Source organism: Chrysemys picta, chromosome 12, assembly GCF_011386835.1.
Source record: "Chrysemys picta bellii isolate R12L10 chromosome 12, ASM1138683v2, whole genome shotgun sequence".
In the NCBI taxonomy this organism is placed as follows: domain Eukaryota; kingdom Metazoa; phylum Chordata; order Testudines; family Emydidae; genus Chrysemys; species Chrysemys picta.
In genome coordinates this window covers 29,145,658-29,170,474 of record NC_088802.1, presented here as the reverse complement: position 1 = coordinate 29,170,474, position 24,817 = coordinate 29,145,658, and the positions used below count along the sequence as shown (strand labels likewise).

Below are 24,817 nucleotides of genomic sequence, written 5' to 3'. Positions count from 1 at the left end.
AGGGAGGCGACTGCTCTGTCTCTTTGCCCTGCACTGTCGGGGTTGAACTTCCTGGGTCAGAAGCTGCTGCCGCCTCCATCCATTGCAATCCCGGAACCCGGACTGATCAGCTGCTCCCCAGCGGGGTGTGTGCGGGGAGAGCCCTTCCTTAGCGCCCCTGTGCCCAGCCGGGGGGACTTTCTCCGGGGGCTGGAACCAGCCCCTGGGGCAGCCCCGGGCTCTGCCGACACCAGCCCCTGAGCCGGAGCCTGCAGGTGAGGGAAGAGACCTGGGGGAAAGGGCTGGGGCCGGGCAGGAAAGTGACTCTGCACCAACTGCCCCTCCTCGCCCCAGCTCTGCTCCCGGGCGGGGGCCTGCAAGTCCCAGGGCTGCTGCCCTCCCTGACACCCCCTAGGCTCTGCCCCCCTGAGCGCCTGCAGGAGCCGAGCCAGCTCCAGGAGAGCGAACGCCCCGGGACCGGGCCAGCGATCGAGTCTCCCAGCCCCCGAGGGGAGGGGGCAGGAGGGAGACGGGGAGAGACTGGCAGGGACAGCAGGAGTAGTCAGTGGGGAGGGAGATTCCCGGTTCTCACCCTGGCCAGCTACATTCCCTGCAGCACCCCGCAGAAAGTCAAGCAGATTGACTTTCCTTGGACAAGGTGAAGGACAGGGAGCAGAAAAGCTAGTTCCTGCCTCTGCCTAGTCCCGGCGCTGCTGGGGGAATGTGCTGCCCTGGGGACAGTGTCAGGGGGACCCCCCCCAGCCAAAGCGGCTCCTTGGATTCTGCTCTTTCATGACTGCTGGAGCACACAGTGACACTGTTGGATGCACAATTTTAGTCTAAAGGACCCTTTTCAGATGCTTATAACATGTTCAGTGTTACTAGATGAACCTTGCTTCTACCACTCTGGCAGTTCCTATGTTGATCTTTACAGTGGACAGTCTCGCTCTTGGGTGAATTTATTTCTGAAAGTTGAATGAAGAACCAGCTTCTGAACTGTCTCACTTCACTTTGCCCACAATTTACCTGGCCTCATTATTGTCAAGCCTAAATTTAGGCCCCCAAACCTCTGTTCTAGTTACATTTTGGCATCTTTCTCTTGAACATAAACACACATCACTTTCAGAAGCTACAGTTTGCTGGCTCAGCAATTTGAATCCCAGACCATAGGGATTTGCAATCTAACTTTAGAGGGTTTTTTTAATATCTTGGCTCAAGTATTGCCCCAGAATGGCGGCGTCTAGAATGTCTGTCAGCAGGGAAAGAACTGGGGGGAACTGAAACCTCCCCCGGCACCCTCCTCATGCTGACAGGCTGCAGAATAACACCCACGTTTTGCTCCAGGTTGTCCCATGCCCTCCAGAGACAGGGAAGGGAAATGACTGCAGTGGAGCTGGTGACCTTTGAGGAAGTGGCTGTGTATTTCTCTGAGGAAGAATGGGCTCTGCTGGACCTGGGTCAGAGAGCCCTCTACCGGGATGTCATGCGGGAGAATTATGAGACTGTGACTTCGCTGGGTAAGGATGTATAGCCCCTTGGGAAGTAGATGCTGCAGGTGTCTCTAAAGCACCGGGGCTGGTTTCTGTGAAGGAGTCTTCATTGGTCCCCCAGATATCAGGAGGATCAGCCCCTAGCTCCTGTGTGTGAGACTGTCCCTCCCACATCCACTCCCACAGAACAGAAGCTTCAGGGACATAATGATGATGCTACTCTTCCCATAACCAAGGTTTTCAAGTGCGACAAATTCACTCTCTACTCCCCCTTCCCAAGGCAAGTTCCAACTTCTGGGGACTCTGAGCCCTCTGCCATCTCACAGATGGACAAGTGTCTCATGACTTGGCTCTTGCCTAAGACCCCAGTGGCCAGATTTTCAAATACACTTACGGCAGGTCTATGCTACCGCTTAAGTCAATTTAACTTATGTCGCTCAGGGGGTGTGAAAAAGACATCCCCTGAGTGAGGCAAGTTACGCTGACCTAACTGCTGTCCACGCCAGTGCTATGTTGGTGGCAGACGCTCTCTGGCCAACATAGCTTCTGCCTCTCTTGGAGGTGGAGTAATTATGCCACTGGGAGAGCGCTCTCCTGTTGGCATAGAGCATCTTCACCAGACACACTACAGCAGCATATATAGCGCGCTTCTAGTGCAGCCACAGCCTCTTGGAGAGACAAACACTGGAGGAGCAGGCAGCCAGTGAGTTCCCACCTTCCTGGAGGTGCTGGGATCAGACTTCAGTCCTGGGACTTCAGGCGCCGTCCCCTGGACTCACTGCCCCCTCCCCCTCCCCATTGCCCCTGGCACCTCCCTACCCACGTCTCCGTCCAGGATTTAATTTGTTCCTGGACTTGCCAGGGCTGAGTAAATCCCCTGTAAAAGGGATACACCTCTACCTCGATATAACGCTGTCCTTGGGAGCCAAAAAATCTTACCGCGTTATATCGAACTTGCTTTGATCCACCGGAGTGCGCAGTCCCCCCCCGAGCACCGCTTTACCGTGGTATATCCAAATTCGTGTTATATTAGGTCGCGTTATATAGGGGTAGAGGTGTATTTGTATTTGTTTATTAATATCACTTTTCACAGCAGACTTAGTAGCTAGCTGTGAGGCTGTGAAAAGTGATGTTAATATACAAGTATCACTTTTCACAGCAGCAGACTTACTAGCTAGTAAATCTAAAGAAAACCAACCAAAAAACCCCCAAAAGAAACAACAACAAAAAAGACAAGAACATGCAAAGCACCTTATTTGTGTTTCTATTCTGTTTAGGTCCAGTAAAGAATAGAGACAACTGTACATTTTTATTATTGAGTCTGCAAAAAACCTCCTACATAAATAAATTACAATGATTTGGACATGTGCATGTGCATATTTATTTGTTTTTCTTAAAGTTAATTAAGTATTTTAGGGAAAATTGTCAGAGCAGCCACCAGCAAGAGTTGGTGGCCGCATTCTGAGGCTACCAAAAATGTGTTGTGAGGACCCCCTAGTCCAGTGTCATGGATCTGGGATTGGGTCTGGCTGTTGTTAGTGCCTTCACTAAGGGCTCCCTCTTGTGCCAATGTGCCAAACTCCTGGAAGGAGGGCATTGTTCCTGGTGTCTCTTCCTGGCTGTGGTTGGTCTCTGTGAAGTGATGGTTCCTGGTAGTGAGAGGGGCTGGGTTCTGGGGCTCAGTGAGGGTTAATGACGTAATTTATGGTCTAGGAGTGTTCTGTGGGGTCTGTCACTATAGTAGAAAAAAGCGAGGAGGGCTCTTGTGTTTCAGGCTCTGCCCTGTGACTCAGGAGACCTGGATTCAATTCCAGGCTCTTCCACAGCCTCCCTGTCTGACCTCTTGTAAATCACTAAGGGTATGTCTACACTACAGGATTAATCTGAATTTACAGAATTCGAATTTTGGAAACAGATTGTATAAAGTCGAATGTATGTGGCCACACTTAAGCACATTAATTCGGCGGTGTGCGTCCATGTACCGGGGCTAGCGTCGATTTCCGGAGCGTTGCACTGTGGGTAGTTATCCCATAGCTATCCCATAGTTCCCGCAGTCTCCCCCACCCATTGGAATTCTGGGTTGAGATCCCAGTGCCTGATGGGGCAAAAAACATTGTCGCAGGTTGTTGTGGGTACAGCCTCACCCCTCCCTCCATGAAAGCAACGGCAGACAACCGTTTCGCGCCTTTTTTCCTGGGTGAACACAGCAGACGCCATACTACGGCAAGCATGGAGCCCGCTCAGCTCAAGACAGCAGTCATGAACATTGTAAACACCTCGCGCATTATCGTGCAGTTTATGCTGAACCAGGACCAGAAAAACGAGGCAAGGAGGAGGCGGCAACAGTAGCACGGCGACAAGAGTGATGAGGACATGGACATGGACACAGACTTCTCTCAAACCGCGGGTCCTGGCGCTTTGGAGATCATGTTGTTGATGGGGCAGGTTCTATCCATGGAATGCCGATTCTGGGCCCGGGAAACAAGCACAGACTGGTGGGACTGCATAGTGTTGCAGGTGTGGGACGATTCCCAGTGGCTGCGAAACTTTCGCATGCGTAAGGGCACTTCCATGGAACTTTGTGACTTGCTTTCCCCTGCCCTGAAGCGCCAGAATACCAGGATGAGAGCAGCCCTCACAGTTGAGAAGTGAGTGGTGATAGCCCTGTGGAAGCTTGCAACGCCAGACAGCTACCGGTCAGTCGGGAATCAATTTGGAGTGGGCAAATCTACTGTGGGGGCTGCTGTGATGCAAGTAGCCAAAGCAATCATTGAGCTGCTGCTACGAAAGGTAGTGACTCTGGGAAATGTGCAGGCCATAGTGGATGGCTTTGCTGCAATGGGATTCCCTAACTGTGGTGGGGCGATAGATGGAACCCATATCCCTATCTTGGCACCGGAGCACCAGGGTACCCAGTACATAAACCGCAAGGGTTACTTTTCAATGATGCTGCAAGCACTGGTGGATCACAGGGGACGTTTCAACAACATCAACGTGGGCTGGCCAGGAAGGGTTCATGACGTTCGCGTCTTCAGGAACACTACTCTGTTTAAACGGCTGCAGCAAGGGACTTACTTCCCAGAAAATAACCGTTGCGGATGTTGAAATGCCTATAGTTATCCTTGGGGACCCAGCCTACCCCTTAATGCCATGGCTCATGAAGCCATACACAGGCAGCCTGGACAGGAGTCAGGAGCTGTTCAACTACAGGCTGAGCAAGTGCAGAATGGTGGTGGAATGTGCATTTGGCCGTTTAAAAGGTCGCTGGCGCACTTTACTGACTCAGACCTCAGCCAAACCAATATCCCCATTGTTATTGCTGCTTGCAGTGTGCTCCACAGTCTCTGTGAGAGTAAGGGGGAGCCTTTATGGTGGGGTGGGAGGCTGAGGCAAATCGCCTGGCTGCTGATTACGTGCAGCCAGACACCAGGGCAATTAGAAGAGCACACGGTGCATCAGAGAAGCTTTGAAAACCAGTTTCGTGACTGGCCAGGCTACCGTGTGAAAGTTCTGTTTGTTTCTCCTTGATGAAAACCCGCCTCCTTTATTGACTCATTTGCTGTAGGCAACCCACCCTCCCCCTTCGATCACAGCTTGCTTTCAAAGGAAATAAAGTCACTATCATTTAAAAATCATGTATTCTTTATTAATTGATTATAAAAAGAGGGAGAGAACTGAGAAGGTAGCCCGGGTGGGGTTTGGGAGGAGGATCGGAGGGAAGGAAAAGGCCACTAAAAAAAGGTTAAAATAATGACAGCCTTTTACTTGGGCTGTCTACTGGGGTGGAATGGGAGGGTGCACGGAGCCTCCCCCCCTCCCCCGCATTCTTACATGTCTGAGTGAGGAGGCTATGGAACATGGTGAAGGGGGAGGGTGGTTATACAGGGGCTGCAGCGGCAGTCTGATCCTGCTGCCGTTCCTGAAGCTCCACCAGACTCCGGAGCATGTCTGTTTGCTCACGCAGCAGCCCCAGCGTTGCATCCTGCCTCCTCTGATCTTCCTGCTGCAACCTCTCATCTCGAGCGTCCCTCCTGTCCTCACGTTGGTCCATCCTGTCCTCACGTTCACTGGCATCTTTCCTATACTTTGAAACCGTGTCCTTCCACTCATTCAGATGAGCTCTTTCATTGCGGGTGAATTCCATGATTTTCACGAACATCTCGTCTCGCATCCTCTTTTTGCAGCTGCTGGAGGGAGGGAAAAAAGGAGAGAATTCTTTAAAAAGATACATTTTACAGAACAATGCTTATACTCTTTCACGGTGAACAACACTAGTCACATTACTTAGCACATGTGATTTCTGTGCAAGGTCGCATTTTGCCTCTTAATATTGAGTGCCTGTGGCTTTGCTGCTAGAGATCACAGACGCAGGTCCGGGCAACAGAATTCGGCTTGCATGCGGCCATGGTAAGCCATTGTCTTTCGACTGCTGCACCCTCCTTTCCGACATACCAAGCAAAGCTCGTTGAGTGCTGCTGTTTTCCTGTTAACCTTCAGCAGCAGAAAGCAAACTAACCCCCTCCCCCCCATCCAATTCTCTGGGATGATTGCTTTATCCCTCCTCCCACCGTGTGGCTGGTATCAGGGAAGATCTCTGCTAGCCACACGTGAAAAGCTCAGCCCCCCCCCCCCCCCCCCCCCGCGCTTGGCTTACTACAGGGAAGGATTTATTTTCAGCCACAGGCAAACAGCCCAGTAGGAAGGGCCACCTCTGTCCCCTTAATTAAATTCCCGTATTTCAACCAGGTTACCATGAGCGATATCACTCTCCTGAGGATTACACAGCAAGCTAAAGAACGGATGTTGCTTGAATGCCAGCAAACATCGGGACCATACGCTGCCAGGCTTTGTCATGCAATGATACCAGATTACTTGCTATTAGCATGGCGTGGTCAAGTGTCCTACCATGGAGGACGGAATAAGGCTGCACTGCCCAGAAACCTTCGACAAAGGCTTTTGGAGTACCTCCAGGAGAGCTTCATGGAGATGTCCCTGGAGGATTTCCGCTCCACCCCCAGACACGTTAACAGACTTTTCCAGTAGCTGTACTGGCCGCGAATGCATCCCAAGTCCTCAGGGCAAATTAATCATTAAAAAAAGCTTGCTTTTAAACCATGTTTTATATTTTAAAAGGTAAACTCACCTGAGGTCCCTTCCATGGTGTCATGGTCTTGGGTACTGGCTTGGGAGGGTACTTCAGTCAGGCTGAGAAAAAGATCCTGGCTGTTGGGGAGAACGGAGTGCTGTGTGCTCTCCGCAAGCTCGTCCTCCTCCTTCTCCTCCTCCTCTTCCCCATCCGCAGAATCCTCAGGTGTGGCTGATGAGATTACCCCTGCCTCGGAATCCACGGTCAGAGGTGGGGTAGTGGTGGCGCCCCCCCCCCCTAGAATTGCATGCAGCTCAGCGTAGAAGCGGCATGTCTGCAGCTCTGACCCGGAGCAACCATTTGCCTCCTTTGTTTTCTGATAGGCTTGTCTGAGCTCCTTGACTTTCACACAGCACTACTCTGAGTCCCTATTGTGGTCTCTCTCCATCATGCCCTTGGAGATTTTTTCAAAAGTTTTGGCATTTCGTCTTTTCGAACGAAGTTCTGCTAGCACTGAATCCTCTTCCCATATAGCGATCAGATCCAGTACCTCCCGTACGGTCCATGCTGGTGCTCTTTTTCGATTATCGGCCTGCATGGTTACCTGTGCTGATGAGCTCTCTGTGGTCACCTGTGCTCTCCTGTGCTGGGCAAACAGGAAATGAAATTCAAATGTTCGCGGGGCTTTTCCTGTCTACCTGGCCAGTGCATCCGAGTTCAGATTGCTGTCGAGAGCGGTCACAGTGGTGCACTGTGGGATAGCTCCCGAAGGCCAATAACATCGAATTGCGGCCACACTAACCCTAATTCGAAATGACAATATCGATTTCGGCGCTACTCTGCTCGTCGGGGAGGAGTACAGAAATCGATTTTAAGAGCCCTTTATTTCAAAAGAAATGGCTTCGTTGTGTGGATGGGTGCAGGGTTAATTCGATTTAACACTGCTAAATTCGAATTAAACTCATAGTGTAGACCAGGCCTTGGTCTGCGATTTTCAAAGGGGCCCTAGAGAATTAGACATCCAATCTTTTTCCTTCTGTGTCTGGGCCCCTTTAAAAGTCCCAGCTTTATTTTCCTAGTTCTCCTTTTCTCCTCTGTGAAATGCAGAAAAAATCCACTCTCTGTCTGTTTTGTGTTTTTAGATTGACAGCTGTTTGGGGTAGGGCCTGTCTCTCACTATGTGAATGTCTGGTGCCTATTTTGAGAGAGACGATGGGCCAGTGGTTAGGGCTCTGACAGCAAACTCCAAAACCTGGGTTTAATTTCTTGCTCTGACTGCCACAGTGGCCTGTGTATGTTACTTGGACTGTCTGCCACAATTGCCTCTCTGTACAATATTTATTATAGCTTATCCCTATGTCACAGAGGTCTGAGGATAATTACTTTAAATACTGTGAAGTGCTCAGTTACTATGGTATGAGGGGCCACATAAGTACATTGATAACACAATGGACCGTGATTTCAATCTGTGTTTCACTGTGCTTCTGTCACTCGGCCTCCTGCAGCAGCAATACTGGTGTAAGGGGTACAAAAATTCCTTGTTCTGAACTCTCTTTTTGCTTGTGTGTAACCTATCACCAGCTTTCTCCACCCTGCTGTAGCTAATACATCTTTGTGCTCCTTGGCCTCTTGCTTGGGTAGAGTTTTCATGAATTTCTGGGGGTGGAGCGTGATGGTAACTGCTGCTTCATAGATTAGCAGGACAATGTGTCTGCGTTTGAGCCCAGATGGGAATAGAACATCTCCTCTGCCTCTCTGGTCTGTGGTTCATGGGGTAACTGAAGTGAAGTGAAGCTCAGCAATCCTTCCTAAAGGGACAGTTCTGGTTTGTGCCTGAAGTAGGGAGCGGCCTGACAGGGCTGGGGATGGGGGCAGGTCTGGTGTTTGATGCCTGTGTCCAGTCCAGGAGGTGACTGGCTGTGTGTGGGAATGGACATTGCCTGAGAGAAACTCAGGATATGTCTTCAGTGCAGATTTAACCTGGGTGATTGACACCTGGGTCTAAGCACTGGGGTTAGCCTAGCCAGGCTGTGAGCAGCCACCCTGCAAGCACTCCACAAGTTACAGTGTCCTCACTGGTGCTGCACTCAACTTGTGTATGTCCCTATAACTTCTGGGGGCTCATCCCATGGTTCTTAGCACTGCAGGGAGCTGAGACGCCCTATGATTCGTTTTCATTGAATCGGGGGAGGACTCTCTGTCCTTATGAGCACAGGGGGACATTGTGGGAAGGATTTGAAGGACTATTAGCACTCAAGTGACATAGCCTTCACTTTCACTGCAAAGTGGATGGTTTACCAGCTGAGTGAAAGAAGCCTGGCCTTTAGCCTTTATCCCCGATGAGCCAGCCAACCTGGCTTTACTTCTGTTTGAGGCATTAGGAAACTATTAGTGGAAGGTGTGTCCAGTTCTGGTATCCACACTCCAAGAATTGGAAAGGGACTTACAAAAGTGCCACAAGAATGATTCGAGGTCTGGAAAATCTACCTTAGAGTGAGCGACTAAAGGAGCTCAGTCTATTTAGTTTATCCAGGAGAAGGTTAAGAGGTGTATTGAACAGAGCCCAAAGATACCTACATGGGGAGAAAATGTCTGACAGCAGAGGGCTCCTTAATCTAGCAGACAAAGTCAGACTGAAATCCAGTGACTGAAACCTGGAGCTGGACAAATTCAGGCCAGTCACAAGGTGCAAATGTTGAGGCGAGTGAACTATTGGAGAAATTACCTAGAGTTGTGGTGTACTCTCCATCACTTGGAGTCTTTAATCGACCCATGGATGTTGCTCTCTAAGAAATAGAGTCTAGCTTAACAACAAGATATGGGCTTGATTAGGAATCTCTGGGTGAGGTTCTCTAGTCCAGTGTTTCTCAAATGCGGCCACCAGCCACTTTTCATGCGGCCATGACAGTTTCCTGGGTGGTGATGGGGTGTGTGTGTCAAAGCAGTGGCACTTACCCCTCCCTCCCTGTTGTTTCTGGATGCAACACCCTGCATCATCTCTGCAGACAGGTGGGGCACAACACTGGAGGAACAAAGGGAGGTGGTGGAGCATGGGATTTAGCCCTGGGGTGGTTGGGCAGCAGGCTCCAGTGGCAACTCCAGCCTCCAGCAGCATGGCTTCGGGTGCTGACCTTGGCTCTGGCCATGTGGTGCAGCTCCTGGCTCCAGTCCCGGGCTTCAGCCACAGTGCTTTGGGTGCTGAACCACGGTTCTGGCCATGTAGCAGCAGGTGCTGACTCGGATCCAGCCGCACAGCCCCCAGGCTCCAACTCTGGCCACAGCTCTGGTCCATGTGAGCATGCTCAGTACAAGCCAAGCAGCAAATCTGGGGGGCATATGATCCTGCATGCCTGCATCATGGACTTCAGAAAAGCAGACTTTAGCAAACTCAGAGAAGTAATAGGTATGGTCCCAGAGGAAGAATATTTAAGGGGAAGAAGGAGTTAAGAAGAGCTGGCAGTATCTGAGAGAGAATATTTAAGGCACAACAAGAAAGACCCCCAATGCAAATGAAAGATAGGAAGAATAGTAAGAGGCCAATATGGCTGAATATGGAGCTTTTTTACTGAGCTGAAAATCAAAAAGCAATCCAACAAAAAGTGGAAAAATGGATAAATTACTAAGGATGATTATTGAAGAACAGGAGAAGCATGTTGAGTTAAAAATGAGAAAGGCTGGGGGGCACAAAATTAGTTTCACGTAGCAATGGACATAAAAGGAAATAAGAAGAGATTCTATAACTATATTAGGAACAAGAAAAAGATGAAGAAAAGTGTAGGCCCACTACTTAGCAGGGAAGGATAGCTAACAATGAATACCATCAAGAAGACTGAGCTCTTTAATGCCTATTTTACTTCAGTTTTCACTAAAGATAATTATGATCAGATGCTTAACACTACTAGCTGAAGAATGTTTAGTAAAGTTAGAGGTATTCAAGTTGGCAGGGCCTGACCATATGTACCCTAGGATACTTAAGGAACTAGCTGAGGTAATCTCAGAAAACATTAGCAATTATTTTTGAGAACTCATGGAGAACAGGTTAGGTCCCAGTGGACTGGAGAAAGTGAAACTGACTTCCTATTTTTAAAAGGGGAACAAAGAGGACCCAGAGAATTATTGACAAGTCAGCTGAACTTTGATATCTGGATAGCTACTGAAACAATATTTTAAACAATCAATTTGTAAATACCTAGAGGATAGCAGGGTTATAAGGAATAGCTAACATAGATTTGTCAAGTACAAATCAAGCTAAAACCAACTAATTTATTTCTTTGACAAGGTTACTCTCCTAGTGCATAGGGAAGTAGCACTAGACATGATTTAGCTTGATTTTAGTAAGGATTTGACACAATCCCACTATCATATGCAACCTAGGGAATATAGTCTAAATCAGTGATCTCCAACCTTTTTACGCACAAGATCACTTTTTGAATTTAAGTGCGACCCAGGATCTACCCCGCTTCTCCCCGAGGCCCCTGCCCCTTCTCCAAAGCCCCGCCGCACTCACTCCATCCTGCACTCCTTTTATCTCTCACTCTTCCCCCACCCTCACTCACTTTGACCATGCTGGGGCAGGGGGTTGGGGTTCAGGAGGGGGTGTGGGCTCTGGGCTGAGGCCGAGGAGTTTGGAGGGTGGGAGGGGGCTCTGGGCTGAGCCTGAGGCAGAGGGTTGGAGTGCAGGAGGGGTGCAAGCCCAGGGAGAAAGTTTGGGTACAGGAGGGAGTTCCTGGCTGGGACAGAGTATTGGGGTACAGAAGGGGGTACAGGATGCGAGCTCTGGGAGGGAGTTTGGGTGCAGAAGGGGGCTCCAGTCTGAGGCAGAGTGTTGTGTTACGGGAGGGGGTATAGGGTGCTGGGGGGGGTTAGGGCTGGGGCAGGGGGTTGGGGTACGGGAGGGGTTGAGGGGTGAAAGCTTTGGGAGGGAGTTTGGGTGCAGGAGGCCCCAGGCTGGGGCAGAGTGTAGGGGTCCAGGAGGGGGTATGGGGTGCTGGCTCCAGGAGGGGGGGTTAGGGCTAGGGCAGGGGGTTGGGGTGCAGGAGAGGGTTCAGGTGCAGGAGGGCATATGGGGTGCTAGTTCCGGAAGGGGGCTCAGGGCTGGGGGTTGCGGTGCGGGCTCCTGCCGGGTGGCACTTACCTCGGGCAGCTCCCAGTCAGTGGTAGGCTCCCTGCCTGCCATGGCCCCATGCTGCTCCCAGAAGCAGCCAGCACGGGTTGGGGGGGCATGTGGCTCCACACACTGCTCCTGCCTACTTGTGAAACAGGTTAATATAATTCTGGCATGTATAAACAGAGACGTTGTGTGTAAGACACAGGAGGTAGTTGTCTTTTGTCTACTTGGCACTGCTATGTGGTGACATACTGTATTCAGCTTTAAACACCACACCTTAAGAAAGATGTGGACAGGAGGGATAGCTCACTGGGGGAGGAGGGATAGCTCAGTGGTTTGAGCATTGGCCTGCTAAACCTAGGGTTGTGAGTTCAATCTTTGAGGGGGCCACTTAGGGATCTGGGGCAAAATCAGTACTTGGTCCTGCTAGTGAAGGCAGGGGGCTGGACTCAATGACCTTTCAAGGTCCCTTCCAGTTCTAGGAGATAAGATATCTCCATTATTTTATTTATTTAAATAGGACAGAGTGCAGAGGATAGTGACAAAAGTGATAAAAGATTTAGAAAACGTTAGCTATGAGAAAAGGTTACAATAACTGGGGATGTTTAGTTGTGAGAAAAAAGGACTGAAGGGAGACCTTATAACAGTCTTCAAACATGTTACTGGGTGTTATAAAAAGGATAGTGATCAGTTGTTCTCTATGTGCACTGAAGATAGCAGAAGAAGTAATTGGCTTACCGTGCAGCAACTGAGATTTAGGTTGGCTATTAGGAAAAACTCTCTAACTGTAAGGATATTTAAGCACTAGAACAGTTATCAAGGCAGGTTCTAGAATCCCTGTCACTGAACATTTTTAAGAACAGGGTGGACAAACACCTGTTAGAGATTGAGTAGGTTTATTTGGTCCCACCTCAGCACAGGGAATTGGACTAGTCAGGGACCATTGCCCCATTATGCAAGGTGCTGAATGGGGACACCTAGTGAAACACAAGTATCAGAGTGGTAGCCGTGTTAGTCTGAATCTGTAAAAAGCAACAGAGGGTCCTGTGGCACCTTTAAGACTAACAGAAGTATTGGGAGCATAAGCTTTCGTGGGTAAGAACCTCACTTCTTCAGATGCTAGTGAAACACAGTCTCCAGATGAAAGAGCTCTAAGTCTAACTAATATAGAATCATAGAAATGTAGGGCTGAAAGGGACCTCAAGAAGTGAGGCAGGACCAAGTAAACCTACATTATCCCTGACATGTTTATGGAACCATTTTTTTAAAGCCTCCAGCAATGGGGATTGCACAGCCTCCCTTGGAAGCCTATTCCAGAGCTAAACTACCCTTCTAGGTAGAAAGGTTTTTTCCTAATATCTGACCAAAATCTCCCTCGCTGCAAGTTAAATCTATTACTTCTAGTCTTACCTCAATTCATCACCATCCTCTTTTTATCAGCTTCTAATATATTTGAAGACTGTAATCAGGTGGATCCCCCCCTCAGTCTTTTTTTTCTCAAGACTAAACATGTACATGTTTTTTAACCTTTCCTTATAACTCGTATTTTTGAAATCTTTTATCATTTTTGTTGCTCTCCTCTGGACTCTCTCTAATTTTTCCACATCTTTCCTAGAGTGTGGTACTCAGAATTGGACACAGTTCTCAAACTGAGCCCTCCTCAGTGCTGAGTAGAGCAGGACAATTATGTCCTGTGTCTTACATACAACACTCCTGTTAATACACCCCAGAATATTATCCCTCCTCATGAGGTTGGTGAGTTGGTGCATGTTCTGTCTTGTGTTGGGGAGAGGTAGGTGTGGCAGGAGAGGGGGTGTAGTTGTCAGTGATGGGAGAGTGGTTGTATCTCAGATAGCTAGAGAGGGTAGCAACTCTGCTCAGCTCCCAAGGGGAATAAGTTAGGGCAGTTTCCTAGACAGAGGTAGTGAATCCTTGCTCCAGATCAGATCTTGTATGGTTTATAGTCCAGACCCTGGAGGGGATGGGAGGGGAGAGCAGGGAGCCTCTCTGCACTTTCCTGCTCAGATCCTGGATCTGGAAGGAGTAACAGAACTGATCTTAATGAACAAGTTTCTTTGCCCCACAAGCAGGATTTCTGATTTTCAAACCTGACATCATCTCCTGGCTGGATCAAGGAGAGGAGCCATGGCTCCCTGATCTCCATGGATACAAGGAAAGAGAGATCCTGAGAAACACCCACACAGGTGAGGATTGTGCAAAACTAATTCAGAAACCAAATATTCTATCCTCCTGGCAAACATCAATCATGAATTGTTATCAAGTGTGTCTGACCCTTTAGCCCCGCCTTCATCTATTTTCAGAGGATGTGGAGGAAGGATGGGTCCCCGCCTCTCTCTTCTTGGGAAAGGTTTGGAGGGAGAGTAGGTAGGATTCAGCCCCTGATTTTTTTTTTTATCTGCTCAACAATTACTTTGGTTTGTTCCCCCCTTTTCTGTTCCCCTTTCTGAGGTTCCCATCCCCCCCGGCACAGGGACTGACTCCTGTCTGGATTCTCTCTCTGTCCCAGCAGATGATGGGATGGTGAGTGAGATTGAGGAGGAGAATCCTGAGCAGGAAGGTCCTGAGCAAGTGGAACCACAGGGGACAGTATCGGGAAGAGCTGAAGGGGATATTTCCCAGAGTCCTGAGGAGGGAGAAGACCATGAGGGTCAGAGCAAGCCAGAGACAGAGCAAGGAAACCACTCAGAGGAGAGACAGGGTAAATCCAAAGGAATTAGGAAAATCAAAGAAACTGTTCAACAGAGAAGCCCCACTGGAGAAAGACCCTACACATGTGGTGACTGTAGGAAAAGCTTCCAATACAGATCAGCCCTTATTAGACACCAGAGAATCCACACAGGAGAGAGACCCTACAAGTGTCTCGACTGTGGGAAAAGCTTCAGACAGACCTCAGCCCTTAGTAAACATCATACACTCCACACAGGAGAGAGACCCTATGAGTGTCTAGAGTGTGGGAAAAGCTTCCATCAGAGGTTCCACCTTATTAAACATCAGAGAATCCACACGGGAGAGCGACCCTATGAATGCCTTATGTGTGGGAAAAGCTTCAGTGAGAATTCACAGCTTCTATCTCATCAGAGAACCCACACAGGAGAGAGACCCTATAACTGCCCCGATTGCGGGAAAAGCTTCCGTCATAGATCAGTCCTCATTGAACATCAGAGAATCCACACGGGAGAGAAACCCTACAAATGCAATGAGTGCGGGAAAAGCTTCAGTCGGTTCTCTCACCTCCTATCACATCAGAGAACCCACACAGGAGAGAAACCCTATAACTGCCCTGACTGTGGGAAAAGCTTCAGTGAAAGCTCAACCCTTATTCAACATCAGAGAATCCACACGGGAGAGAAACCCTACAAATGCAAAGAGTGTGGGAAAAGCTTCAGTCACATCTCACACTTCCTAACACATCAGAGAATTCACACAGGAGAGAAACCCTATAACTGCCCTGATTGTGGGAAAAGCTTCAGTCACAACTCAACTCTTACTCAACATCGGAGTAGCCACACAGGAGAGAAACCCTACAAGTGCAATGAGTGTGGGAAAAGCTTCAGCCGGATCTCACGCCTCCTTTCGCATCAGAGAATCCACACAGGAGAGAAACCCTATAACTGCTCTGACTGCGGGAAAAGCTTCCGTCAGAGGTCAGTCCTTGTTACTCACCAGAGAATCCACACAGGGGAGAAACCATTTCAATGCCCAGAATGTGGGAAAAGCTTCACTGTGAGCTCAACCCTCACTAAACATAGGAGAATCCACAGTGGAGAAAGACCCTATGAGTGTATTGACTGTGGGAAAAGCTTCAGTCAGAATTCACAGCTTCTATCACATCAGAGAACCCACACAGGAGAGAGACCCTATAACTGCCCCGATTGCGGGAAAAGCTTCCGTCATAGCTCAGTCCTTATTGAACATCGGAGAATCCACATGGGAGAGAAACCCTTCAAATGTGCTGAGTGTGGGAAAAGCTTCAGAATCCACACTGGAGAGAAACTCTATAACTGCCCTGACTGCGGGAAAAGCTGATGTCAGAGGTCAGTCCTTGTTCCTCACCAGAGAATCCACACAGGGGAGAAACCCTTTTAATGCCCAGAATATGGGGAAAGCTTCACTGTAAGCTCAGTCCTTACTAAACATAAGAGAATCCACAGTGGAGAAAGACCCTATGAGTGTATTGACTGTGGGAAAGGCTTCAGTCATATCTCACACTTTCAATGACATCAGGGATCCTTATAAATGCCCTGACTGTGGGAAAGGCTTGCGGCACAGCTCAGACCTCATAACACATAAGGGAATCCAGAGATCACAAAACCAAGAATTGCCCTGGCTGGGGAAGGGCTAAGTGAATAACACCTTTGCCAATTCCCACAAATCTCAGAGGGTCAGGCCAGACCTGGTAGGAGTGGCCATGTAATGAGGACATGGTGTAGTTATAAAGCAGAAAATGAAATGACCTTCCTGGAGCAAAGCTGTGTAGAACAAGAGTCTGAGATGAGACTTCCAAATTGTGATGGGATTTTATTATAATTTTCCAGATGCTTCCATTGACCTTCTGTCATAACTATAAAGGGAAGGGTAATAGCTGTCCTGTGTACAGTACTATAAAAATCCCTCCTGGCCAGAGACTCCAAAATCCTTTTCCCTGTAAAGGGTTAAGAAGCTCAGGTAACCTGGCTGGCATCTGACCTAAAGGACCAATAAGGGGACAAGATACTTTCAAATCTTGGGGGGGGAAGGCTGTTGTTTGTGTTCTTTGTTTGGGAGTGTGTTCGTTCTCGGGACTGAGAGGGACCAGACATCAATCTAGGTTCTCCACATCTTTCTAAACAAGTCTCTCCTATTTCAAACTTGTAAGTAAATAGCCAGGCAAGGCGTGTTAGTTTTCCTTTGTTTTCTCAACTTGTAAATGTACCTTTTACCAGAGTGTTTATCTTTGTTTGCTGTACTTTGAACCTGAGACTAGAGGGGAGTCCTCTGAGCTCTTTAAGTTTGATTACCCTGTAAGGTTAATTTCCATACTGATTTTACAGAGATGATTTTTACCTTTTTCTTTAATTAAAAACCTTCTTTTTAAGAACCTGATTGATTTTTCCTTGTTCAAGATCCAAGGGGTTTGGATCTTGTTTCACCAGGAGTTGGTGGGAGGAAGGAGGGGGGATGGTTAATTTCTCCTTGTTTTAGATCCAAGGGGTTTGGATCTGTTTTCACCAGGGATTTGGTGAAGGTTTTTCAAGGTTTCCCAGGAATGGAATCCATTGAAATGGTGGCAGCCGAACCAGAGCTAAGCTGGTAGTTAAGCTTAGAAGTTTTCATGCAGGCCCCTACATTTGTACCCTAAAGTTCAAAGTGGGGATCCAGCCTTGACATGGTGGCAGAGCGGTGGGATCATTTTAAACCCAAAAGCCAGTGAGATTTTTTTTTCCTTCTAGCTGCTTGGAAAGCCAAGCTGGAAGTAGATAGATGCATATCTTATCTCTCCTTGCCTGAAGGCAGAGGTGTTAAGTTTTTTAACAGGTCCTTTGTTAAGAGAAGTGTTCAAATGGGCAAACAAAGCTAAAGGGAATTTACAAGCTGAATTGTTTTTTTTTTCTTTTTACATCCTCGGGAGTAGCTAGTTAGAAAGTCTCTGTTAACTCAGCAGCAGCCAGAGCTGAGAGCTTCCCAGTTTCAGTCAACTGCAGAGGGGGTGACCCAGCACAAAAAAAAAAAAAAAAAAAAAACAGGAAAATGACTACAAAAGAAGAAAAAGCCAAAGAGGAGGCCCACAAGAGAGCTATGGAGCTGAAAGAAAAAGAGATAGAGCTGAGAGACAGAGAAGAAAAAGCCAAAGAGGGGGCCCACAAGAGAGAGATGGAGCTAAAAGAAAGAGAAGAAAAAGCCAAAGAGGAGGCCCACAAGAGAGAGATGGAGCTGAAAGAAAAAGAGATGGAGGAGAGAGAAAAAGAAAGGAAGCATGAACTGGAAGTAGCAAAGGCTAAGCAGGATGCACCAGCCAATGCTAACAACCCCCCTCCAGGTACCACTTCCCATCCCAGAAAATTCCCCACCTACAAGGCAGGCGATGATACTGAGGCCTTCTTAGAAAATTTTGAAAGGGCCTGCCTTGGATACAGCATCGCTGCAGACCAGTACATGGTAGATCTGAGGCCGCAGCTCAGTGGACCCTTAGCAGAGGTGGCGGCTGAAATGCCTAAGGAACACATGAACAGTTATGAACTTTTTAAAAACAAGGCCAGACTCAGAATGGGGCTAACACCCGAGCATGCCCGTCGGAGGGTCAGAGCCCTAAAGTGGAAACCGGATGTGTCATTTACCCGTCATGCCTACCACATTGACAAAAATTGTGATGCCTGGGTATCAGGAGCAAATGTTAAATCTCTGGAAGACCTGCTTTCCCTAGTAAAAATGGAGCAGTTTTTAGAGGGTGTTCCTGAGGAAATAGAAAGGTATATCCTAGATAGGAAGCCCAAAACTGTAACTGAGGCGGGGGAGATTGGAGCCCAATGGGTGGAGGTGGCAGAAAAGAAAAAAACTAGTAGCAGTTGGAGCGAATATCAGAAGGGGCAAGCCGAAACAAAACCTTACCACCGGGGACAACCCAAGGCCCCACCCACATCCCAAGGGAAACCCCAGACGCCTTCTCACCCCACCACACCAGTCTCCACCAACCAACATCGTCCCGGTGATACCTTAGCAGGGCGATGTTTTAAATGTAATGAACTGGGACATATAAAGGCTCACTGCCCCAAGAACCCCAACCGATTACAGTTCATTACACCCCAATCACACCAAAGATCCCCAAACCCAGCTGCCTCTCTCATACCCTCGGAGCGAAGGGAAACCTTGAGAGTGGGCGGAAAGAAGGTTACCGCTTGGAGGGACACTGGGGCTCAAGTGTCAACTATCCACCAATCCCTAGTGGACCCCAAACTCATCAACCCGGAGGCTACAGTGACAATTCAACCCTTCGTGTCACAGTCTGTAACCTTGCCTACAGCCACGTTGCATGTCCAGTACAAGGGCTGGTCAGGAATGTGGACTTTTGCAGTCTATGACAATTATCCCATTCCCATGCTGCTGGGGGAAGATTTGGCCAACCATGTGAAGCTAGCCAAGAGGGTGGGAATAGTCACCCGCAGCCAGGCTAAGCAAGCTTTCACCCCCATCCCTGTTCCTGAGCCGTCCACCAGGGCCCCGTCTGTGTTACCAGAGACCCAAACAACGGTGGTGGAACCGGATCCCCTGCCAACGACTGCAACAGCCGTAGTGGATCCAATCCCAGAGACCCAACCAAAGCCAGTCCCAGAACCGGAACTGGCAACGCAACCAGCACCAGAACCATTGCCAGCACTGAGTCCAGCGCTTGCAAACCCGTCTACAACTCCAACACCAGAGGGCACCAGCGAGCCTGAACTGGCAGAAGCAGCAGATAACCCTACCCAAGAGGCTCAGCCAGAGCCTGAGATACCACATAGTGCACCAGTGGACAGCGGTTCACAGTCAATGGAAACAACCCCAGCACCTGCATCGCTTCCAGCGGGACCAAGCCCCAGTCCACAGTCCAAGGAGGAACTGATGTCTCCAGCATCAAGGGAACAGTTCCAGGCCGAGCAGGAAGCAGATGACAGCCTTCAGAAAGCTTGGGCGGCGGCGCGGAGCACCCCACCGCCTCTCAGCTCTTCTAACCGATCCCGGTTTGTTGTAGAACAAGGACTTTTATACAAGGAGACTCTTTCTGGTGGGCACCAGGAAGACTGGCATCCTCAAAGACAGTTGGTAGTTCCCACTAAGTATCGGGTAAAGCTCTTGAGCTTAGCCCATGATCATCCCAGTGGCCATTCTGGGGTGAACAGAACCAAAGACTGGTTGGGGAAGTCCTTCCACTGGGAGGGAATGGGCAAGGACGTTGCTAAATATGTCCGGTCTTGTGAGGTGTGCCAACGAGTGGGAAAGCCCCAAGACCAGGTTAAAGCCCCTCTCCAGCCACTATCCATAATTGAGGTCCCATTTCAGCGCGTAGCTGTGGATATTCTGGGTCCTTTCCCAAAGAAGACACCCAGAGGAAAGCAGTACGTTCTGACTTTCATGGATTTTGCTACCCGATGGCCGGAAGCAGTACCCTTAAGCAACACCAGGGCTAAAAGTGTGTGCCAGGCATTAACAGACATTTTTGCCAGGGTAGGTTGGCCCTCCGACATCCTTACAGATTCGGGAACTAATTTCCTGGCAGGGACCATGGAAAACCTGTGGGAAGCTCATGGGGTGAATCACTTGGTTGCCACCCCTTACCACCATAAAACCAATGGCCTGGTGGAGAGGTTTAATGGAACTTTGGGGGCCATGATATGTAAATTCGTAAATGAACACTCCAATGATTGGGACCTCGTGTTGCAGCAGTTGCTTTTTGCCTACAGGGCTGTACCACATCCCAGTTTAGGGTTTTCACCATTTGAACTTGTGTATGGCCGCGAGGTTAAGGGGCCATTACAGTTGGTGAAGCAGCAATGGGAGGGGTTTACGCCTTCTCCAGGAACTAACATTCTAGACTTTGTAAGCAACCTACAAAGCACCCTCCGACACTCTTTAGCCCTTGCTAAAGAAAACCTAAAGGATGCTCAGGAAGAGCAAAAGGCCTGGTATGATAAACATTCCAGAGAACGGTCCTTCAAAGTAGGAGACCAAGTCATGGTCTTAAAGGTGCTCCAGGCCCATAAAATGGAAGCGTCGTGGGAAGGACCATTCACGGTCCAGGAGCGCCTAGGAGCTGTTAACTATCTCATAGCCTCCCCCACCTCCAACATAAAGCCTAAGGTATACCATGTTAATTCTCTTAAGCCCTTTTATTCCAGAGAATTAAACGTTTGCCAGTTTACAGCCCAGGAAACCGATGACGCAGAGTGGCCTGAAGGTGTCTACTACGAAGGAAAAAAGGATGGTGGCGTGGAAGAGGTGAACCTCTCCACGACCCTTGGACGTCTGCAGCGACAGCAGATCAAGGAGCTGTGCACAAGCTTTGCACCAATTTTCTCAGCCACTCCAGGATGGACCGAACGGGCATACCACTCCATTGACACAGGTAATGCTCACCCTATTAGAACCCCACCCTACCGGAAATCACCTCATGCCAAAACTGCTATACAAAGGGAGATCCAGGACATGCTACAGATGGGTATAATCCGCCCCTCTAAGAGTGCATGGGCATCTCCAGTGGTTCTAGTTCCCAAACCAGATGGGGAAATACGCTTTTGCGTGGACTACCGTAAGCTAAATGCTGTAACTCGTCCTGACAACTATCCAATGCCACGCACAGATGAGCTATTGGAGAAATTGGGACATGCCCAATTCATCTCTACTGTAGACTTAACCAAGGGGTACTGGCAAGTACCACTAGATGAACCCGCTAAGGAAAGGTCAGCCTTCGTCACCCAGGCAGGGGTGTATGAATTCAATGTACTCCCTTTCGGGTTGCGAAATGCACCCGCCACCTTCCAAAGACTTGTAGATGGTCTCCTAGCGGGATTGGGAGAATCTGCAGTTGCCTACCTCGATGATGTGGCCATTTTTTCTGATTCATGGGCAGAGCACATGGAGCACCTGGAAAAAGTTTTCGAGCGCATCCAGCAGGCAGTACTAACTGTTAAGGCTAAAAAGTGTCAAATAGGCCAAAACAGAGTGACTTACCTGGGGCACCAGGTGGGTCAAGGAACTATAAATCCCCTACAGGCCAAAGTGGATGCTATCCAAAAGTGGCCGGTTCCAAAGTCTAAGAAACAGGTCCAATCCTTCTTAGGCTTGGCTGGATATTATAGGCGATTTGTACCCCACTACAGCCAAATCGCCGCCCCGCTGACAGACCTAACCAGAAAGAAACAGCCAAATGCAGTTCAGTGGACTGATGAGTGTCAAAAGGCCTTTAACCAGCTTAAGGCAACACTCATGTCTGACCCTGTGCTAAGGGCCCCAGACTTTGACAAACCGTTCCAAGTAACCACAGATGCATCCGAGCGAGGCGTGGGAGCAGTTTTAATGCAGGAAGGACCGGATCAAGAATTCCATCCTGTCGTATTTCTCAGTAAGAAACTGTCTGAGAGGGAAAGCCATTGGTCAATCAGCGAAAAGGAATGCTATGCCATTGTGTACGCGCTGGAAAAGCTACGCCCATATGTTTGGGGACGGCGTTTCCAACTACAAACAGACCATGCTGCGCTACAGTGGCTTCATACCGCCAAGGGAAATAACAAAAAACTTCTTCGGTGGAGTTTAGCTCTCCAAGATTTTGATTTTTTAATACAACACATTTTGGGAGCTTCTAACAAAGTGGCTGATGCACTCTCCCAGGAAAGTTTCCCAGAGTTAACTGATTAACAATTGTTCTTGGAATGAAACATACTGTTAGTTTTTATATAATCAGTAGTATGTCTAAAGGTACATGTGTCTTATTAACTCTGTTTTCTCCTAGAACTCCAGGAAGAAATCACAGCCAGTGTGGAACCGAACATCCAACACTATCTGTGATTTGGGGGGCGTGTCATAACTATAAAGGGAAGGGTAATAGCTGTCCTGTGTACAGTACTATAAAAATCCCTCCTGGCCAGAGACTCCAAAATCCTTTTCCCTGTAAAGAGTTAAGAAGCTCAGGTACCCTGGCTGGCATCTGACCTAAAGGACCAATAAGGGGACAAGATACTTTCAAATCTTGGGGGGGGAAGGCTGTTGTTTGTGTTCTTTGTTTGGGAGTGTGTTCGTTCTCGGGACTGAGAGGGACCAGACATCAATCCAGGTTCTCCACATCTTTCTAAACAAGTCTCTCCTATTTCAAACTTGTAAGTAAATAGCCAGGCAAGGCGTGTTAGTTTTCCTTTGTTTTCTCAACTTGTAAATGTACCTTTTACCAGAGTGTTTATCTTTGTTTGCTGTACTTTGAACCTGAGACTAGAGGGGAGTCCTCTGAGCTCTTTAAGTTTGATTACCCTGTAAGGTTAATTTCCATACTGATTTTACAGAGATGATTTTTACCTTTTTCTTTAATTAAAAACCTTCTTTTTAAGAACCGGATTGATTTTTCCTTGTTCAAGATCCAAGGGGTTTGGATCTTGTTTCACCAGGAGTTGGTGGGAGGAAGGAGGGGGGATGGTTAATTTCTCCTTGTTTTAGATCCAAGGGGTTTGGATCTGTTTTCACCAGGGATTTGGTGAAGGTTTTTCAAGGTTTCCCAGGAATGGAATCCATTGAAATGGTGGCAGCCGAACCAGAGCTAAGCTGGTAGTTAAGCTTAGAAGTTTTCATGCAGGCCCCTACATTTGTACCCTAAAGTTCAAAGTGGGGATCCAGCCTTGACACCTTCTCTATTGAAATTTGGTCTTGTATACTTAGAATCATCCTTATTTTATATGCTGTGACTTCGCATTAACTCTTGATAGTTTTTTAGGCTGGTATCCACCGAGGGACGCTGTGACACTCACTATTGCAGAGACTACATTTTTTGGCACCTAGAAAATCACAGGAACAACACTGGAATCAAGGAAGCCTGAGTTAGGAGCACCGGCTCCCTCTCTACAATGAATGAGGAGAGATAGGTGCCTTAGAATGAGATTCACAAAAGCTGGCATGCTAGGTCAGGCGCTGCCTAAGCTAGCCAATGGGAGATGATGACCAGAGGGATGTGTGTTAACCTCACCCCTCCCAGGGGCATAGGAACCTATCTCTGTTTGTGATTGACAAACCAAGGAAGGTATTATGCGGTGGGGCCTGGTCTAGTAAGTGTATTCAGAAGCTGCCTAAGTCCGCACAAAACAGTGAGGAAAATTCTCCTAAGAACATCAACGGACTATGTTTTAGCATTTGAATGTGACAACTTTTTAACTGAAACTGATGTGGTGCTGATTTAAACTGCCTGCTTGCACCTGTAACTGCCAGTTACTGTTCACACCTTGTCTGTGTAGTGCTGAGCTCATTTAAATTGTCTTATTAATTATCTGTCTTACTGCCTAAAAGAGCTACCCTTTAGATCTTTGGTTTGGCGAGGATATAACTAAATCTCAGCTGTGCTTACTGTGTTATCCCAGCTTTGTTGAAATCCATTGCTTGATGGTTAATTTTCTTTTGTTGTCTTGTTTCAACTCAATTCCTAACTTTAAGTGCTACTGGGAACTAGCAACTTTGTCAATCACTGTTCTGCTCATGCCTGTATCTTAGGCTGTGGCTACACTATGAGGCTTTTAGCGACACGACTGTGCTGCTACAGCCGTGTTGCTAAAAGGCATGCAGTGTAGCTGCTGTTTGTCAGCAGGAGAGCTGTGCAGTCTATATGGTTTTATAAAAACTTGATAATAAGTCAATATAATGTAACTGAGATAGTTTTAGAGAAAATACGGTAATAAGTGAATGTAACGTAACTGGGATATGCCTCATGCAAAAGGTCTCTTGTAAGGTATCATTACAAAGTTTATAATCTACTGAGTATGATCATCTGATTTGTATAAATGTACCACTCTTGTATCTAAAACTAGAAATATAAAATGTAACTCTGAGGGCCTATTGTAATTGTGTAAAGTGTGGACCATTAATGATGGTTTGGAATCTTGATGACTCCCATTGTCTGCAGATGGCTGTATTTACCTGTGAGTCTTCCTGTATATGTGTGTGCTGGCAAGTGAGTAATGAAGTCTTGCAGTGACATGTGATCATGTCACCTGAACTGGAATCCATCTTTAACCTGGTGCTTTTCCAGTGAGGGGGGGGTGGAAAATCAGAGAGACAAAGAGTTCCCGCCTTATGCAAAAGATATATAAAGGGGGGAAGAGAACAGAGAGAGAGAGGAGCCATCATGAAGAATCCCCTAGCTACCACCTGAGCTGCAACAAGAGCTGTACCAGGGGAAAGAATTGTGCCCAGGCCTGGAAGGTGTCCAGTCTGAGAAAAAACGTACTGAAGCATCTCTGAGGGTGAGATTATCTGTATTCAGTTTGATTAGGCAAAGATTTGCGCATTTTATTTTATTTTGCTTGGTGACTTACTTTGTTCTGTCTGTTACTACTTTGAACCACTTAAATCCTACTGTCTGTATTTAATAAAATCACTTTTTATTTAGTAATTTACTCAGAGTATGTATTAATACCTGGGGGAGCAAACAAC

General features: G+C 48.0%; 1 protein-coding gene across 3 annotated transcripts; it reads left to right on the top strand.

Moving 5' to 3' along the window:
• Window positions 1-30: 30 nt before the first annotated feature.
• Window positions 31-24,780, top strand: LOC101931326 (zinc finger protein 883-like). 3 transcript variants are annotated; one of them, XM_065562382.1, is made up of 4 exons: window positions 31-254; window positions 1,324-1,496; window positions 13,753-13,866; window positions 20,533-24,780. In XM_065562382.1, the coding sequence occupies exons 2-4, from the start codon at window positions 1,358-1,360 to the stop codon at window positions 20,538-20,540; spliced, it is 261 nt and encodes an 86-aa protein (XP_065418454.1). In that variant the 5' UTR covers window positions 31-254; window positions 1,324-1,357; the 3' UTR covers window positions 20,541-24,780. The 3 variants fall into 3 exon arrangements, with proteins under 3 accessions (XP_065418454.1, XP_065418453.1, XP_065418452.1); XM_065562381.1 differs by having other exon boundaries at window positions 13,750-13,866; window positions 20,533-20,669; XM_065562380.1 differs by lacking the exon at window positions 20,533-24,780 and adding an exon at window positions 14,193-17,431 and having other exon boundaries at window positions 13,750-13,866.
• Window positions 24,781-24,817: the final 37 nt, after the last annotated feature.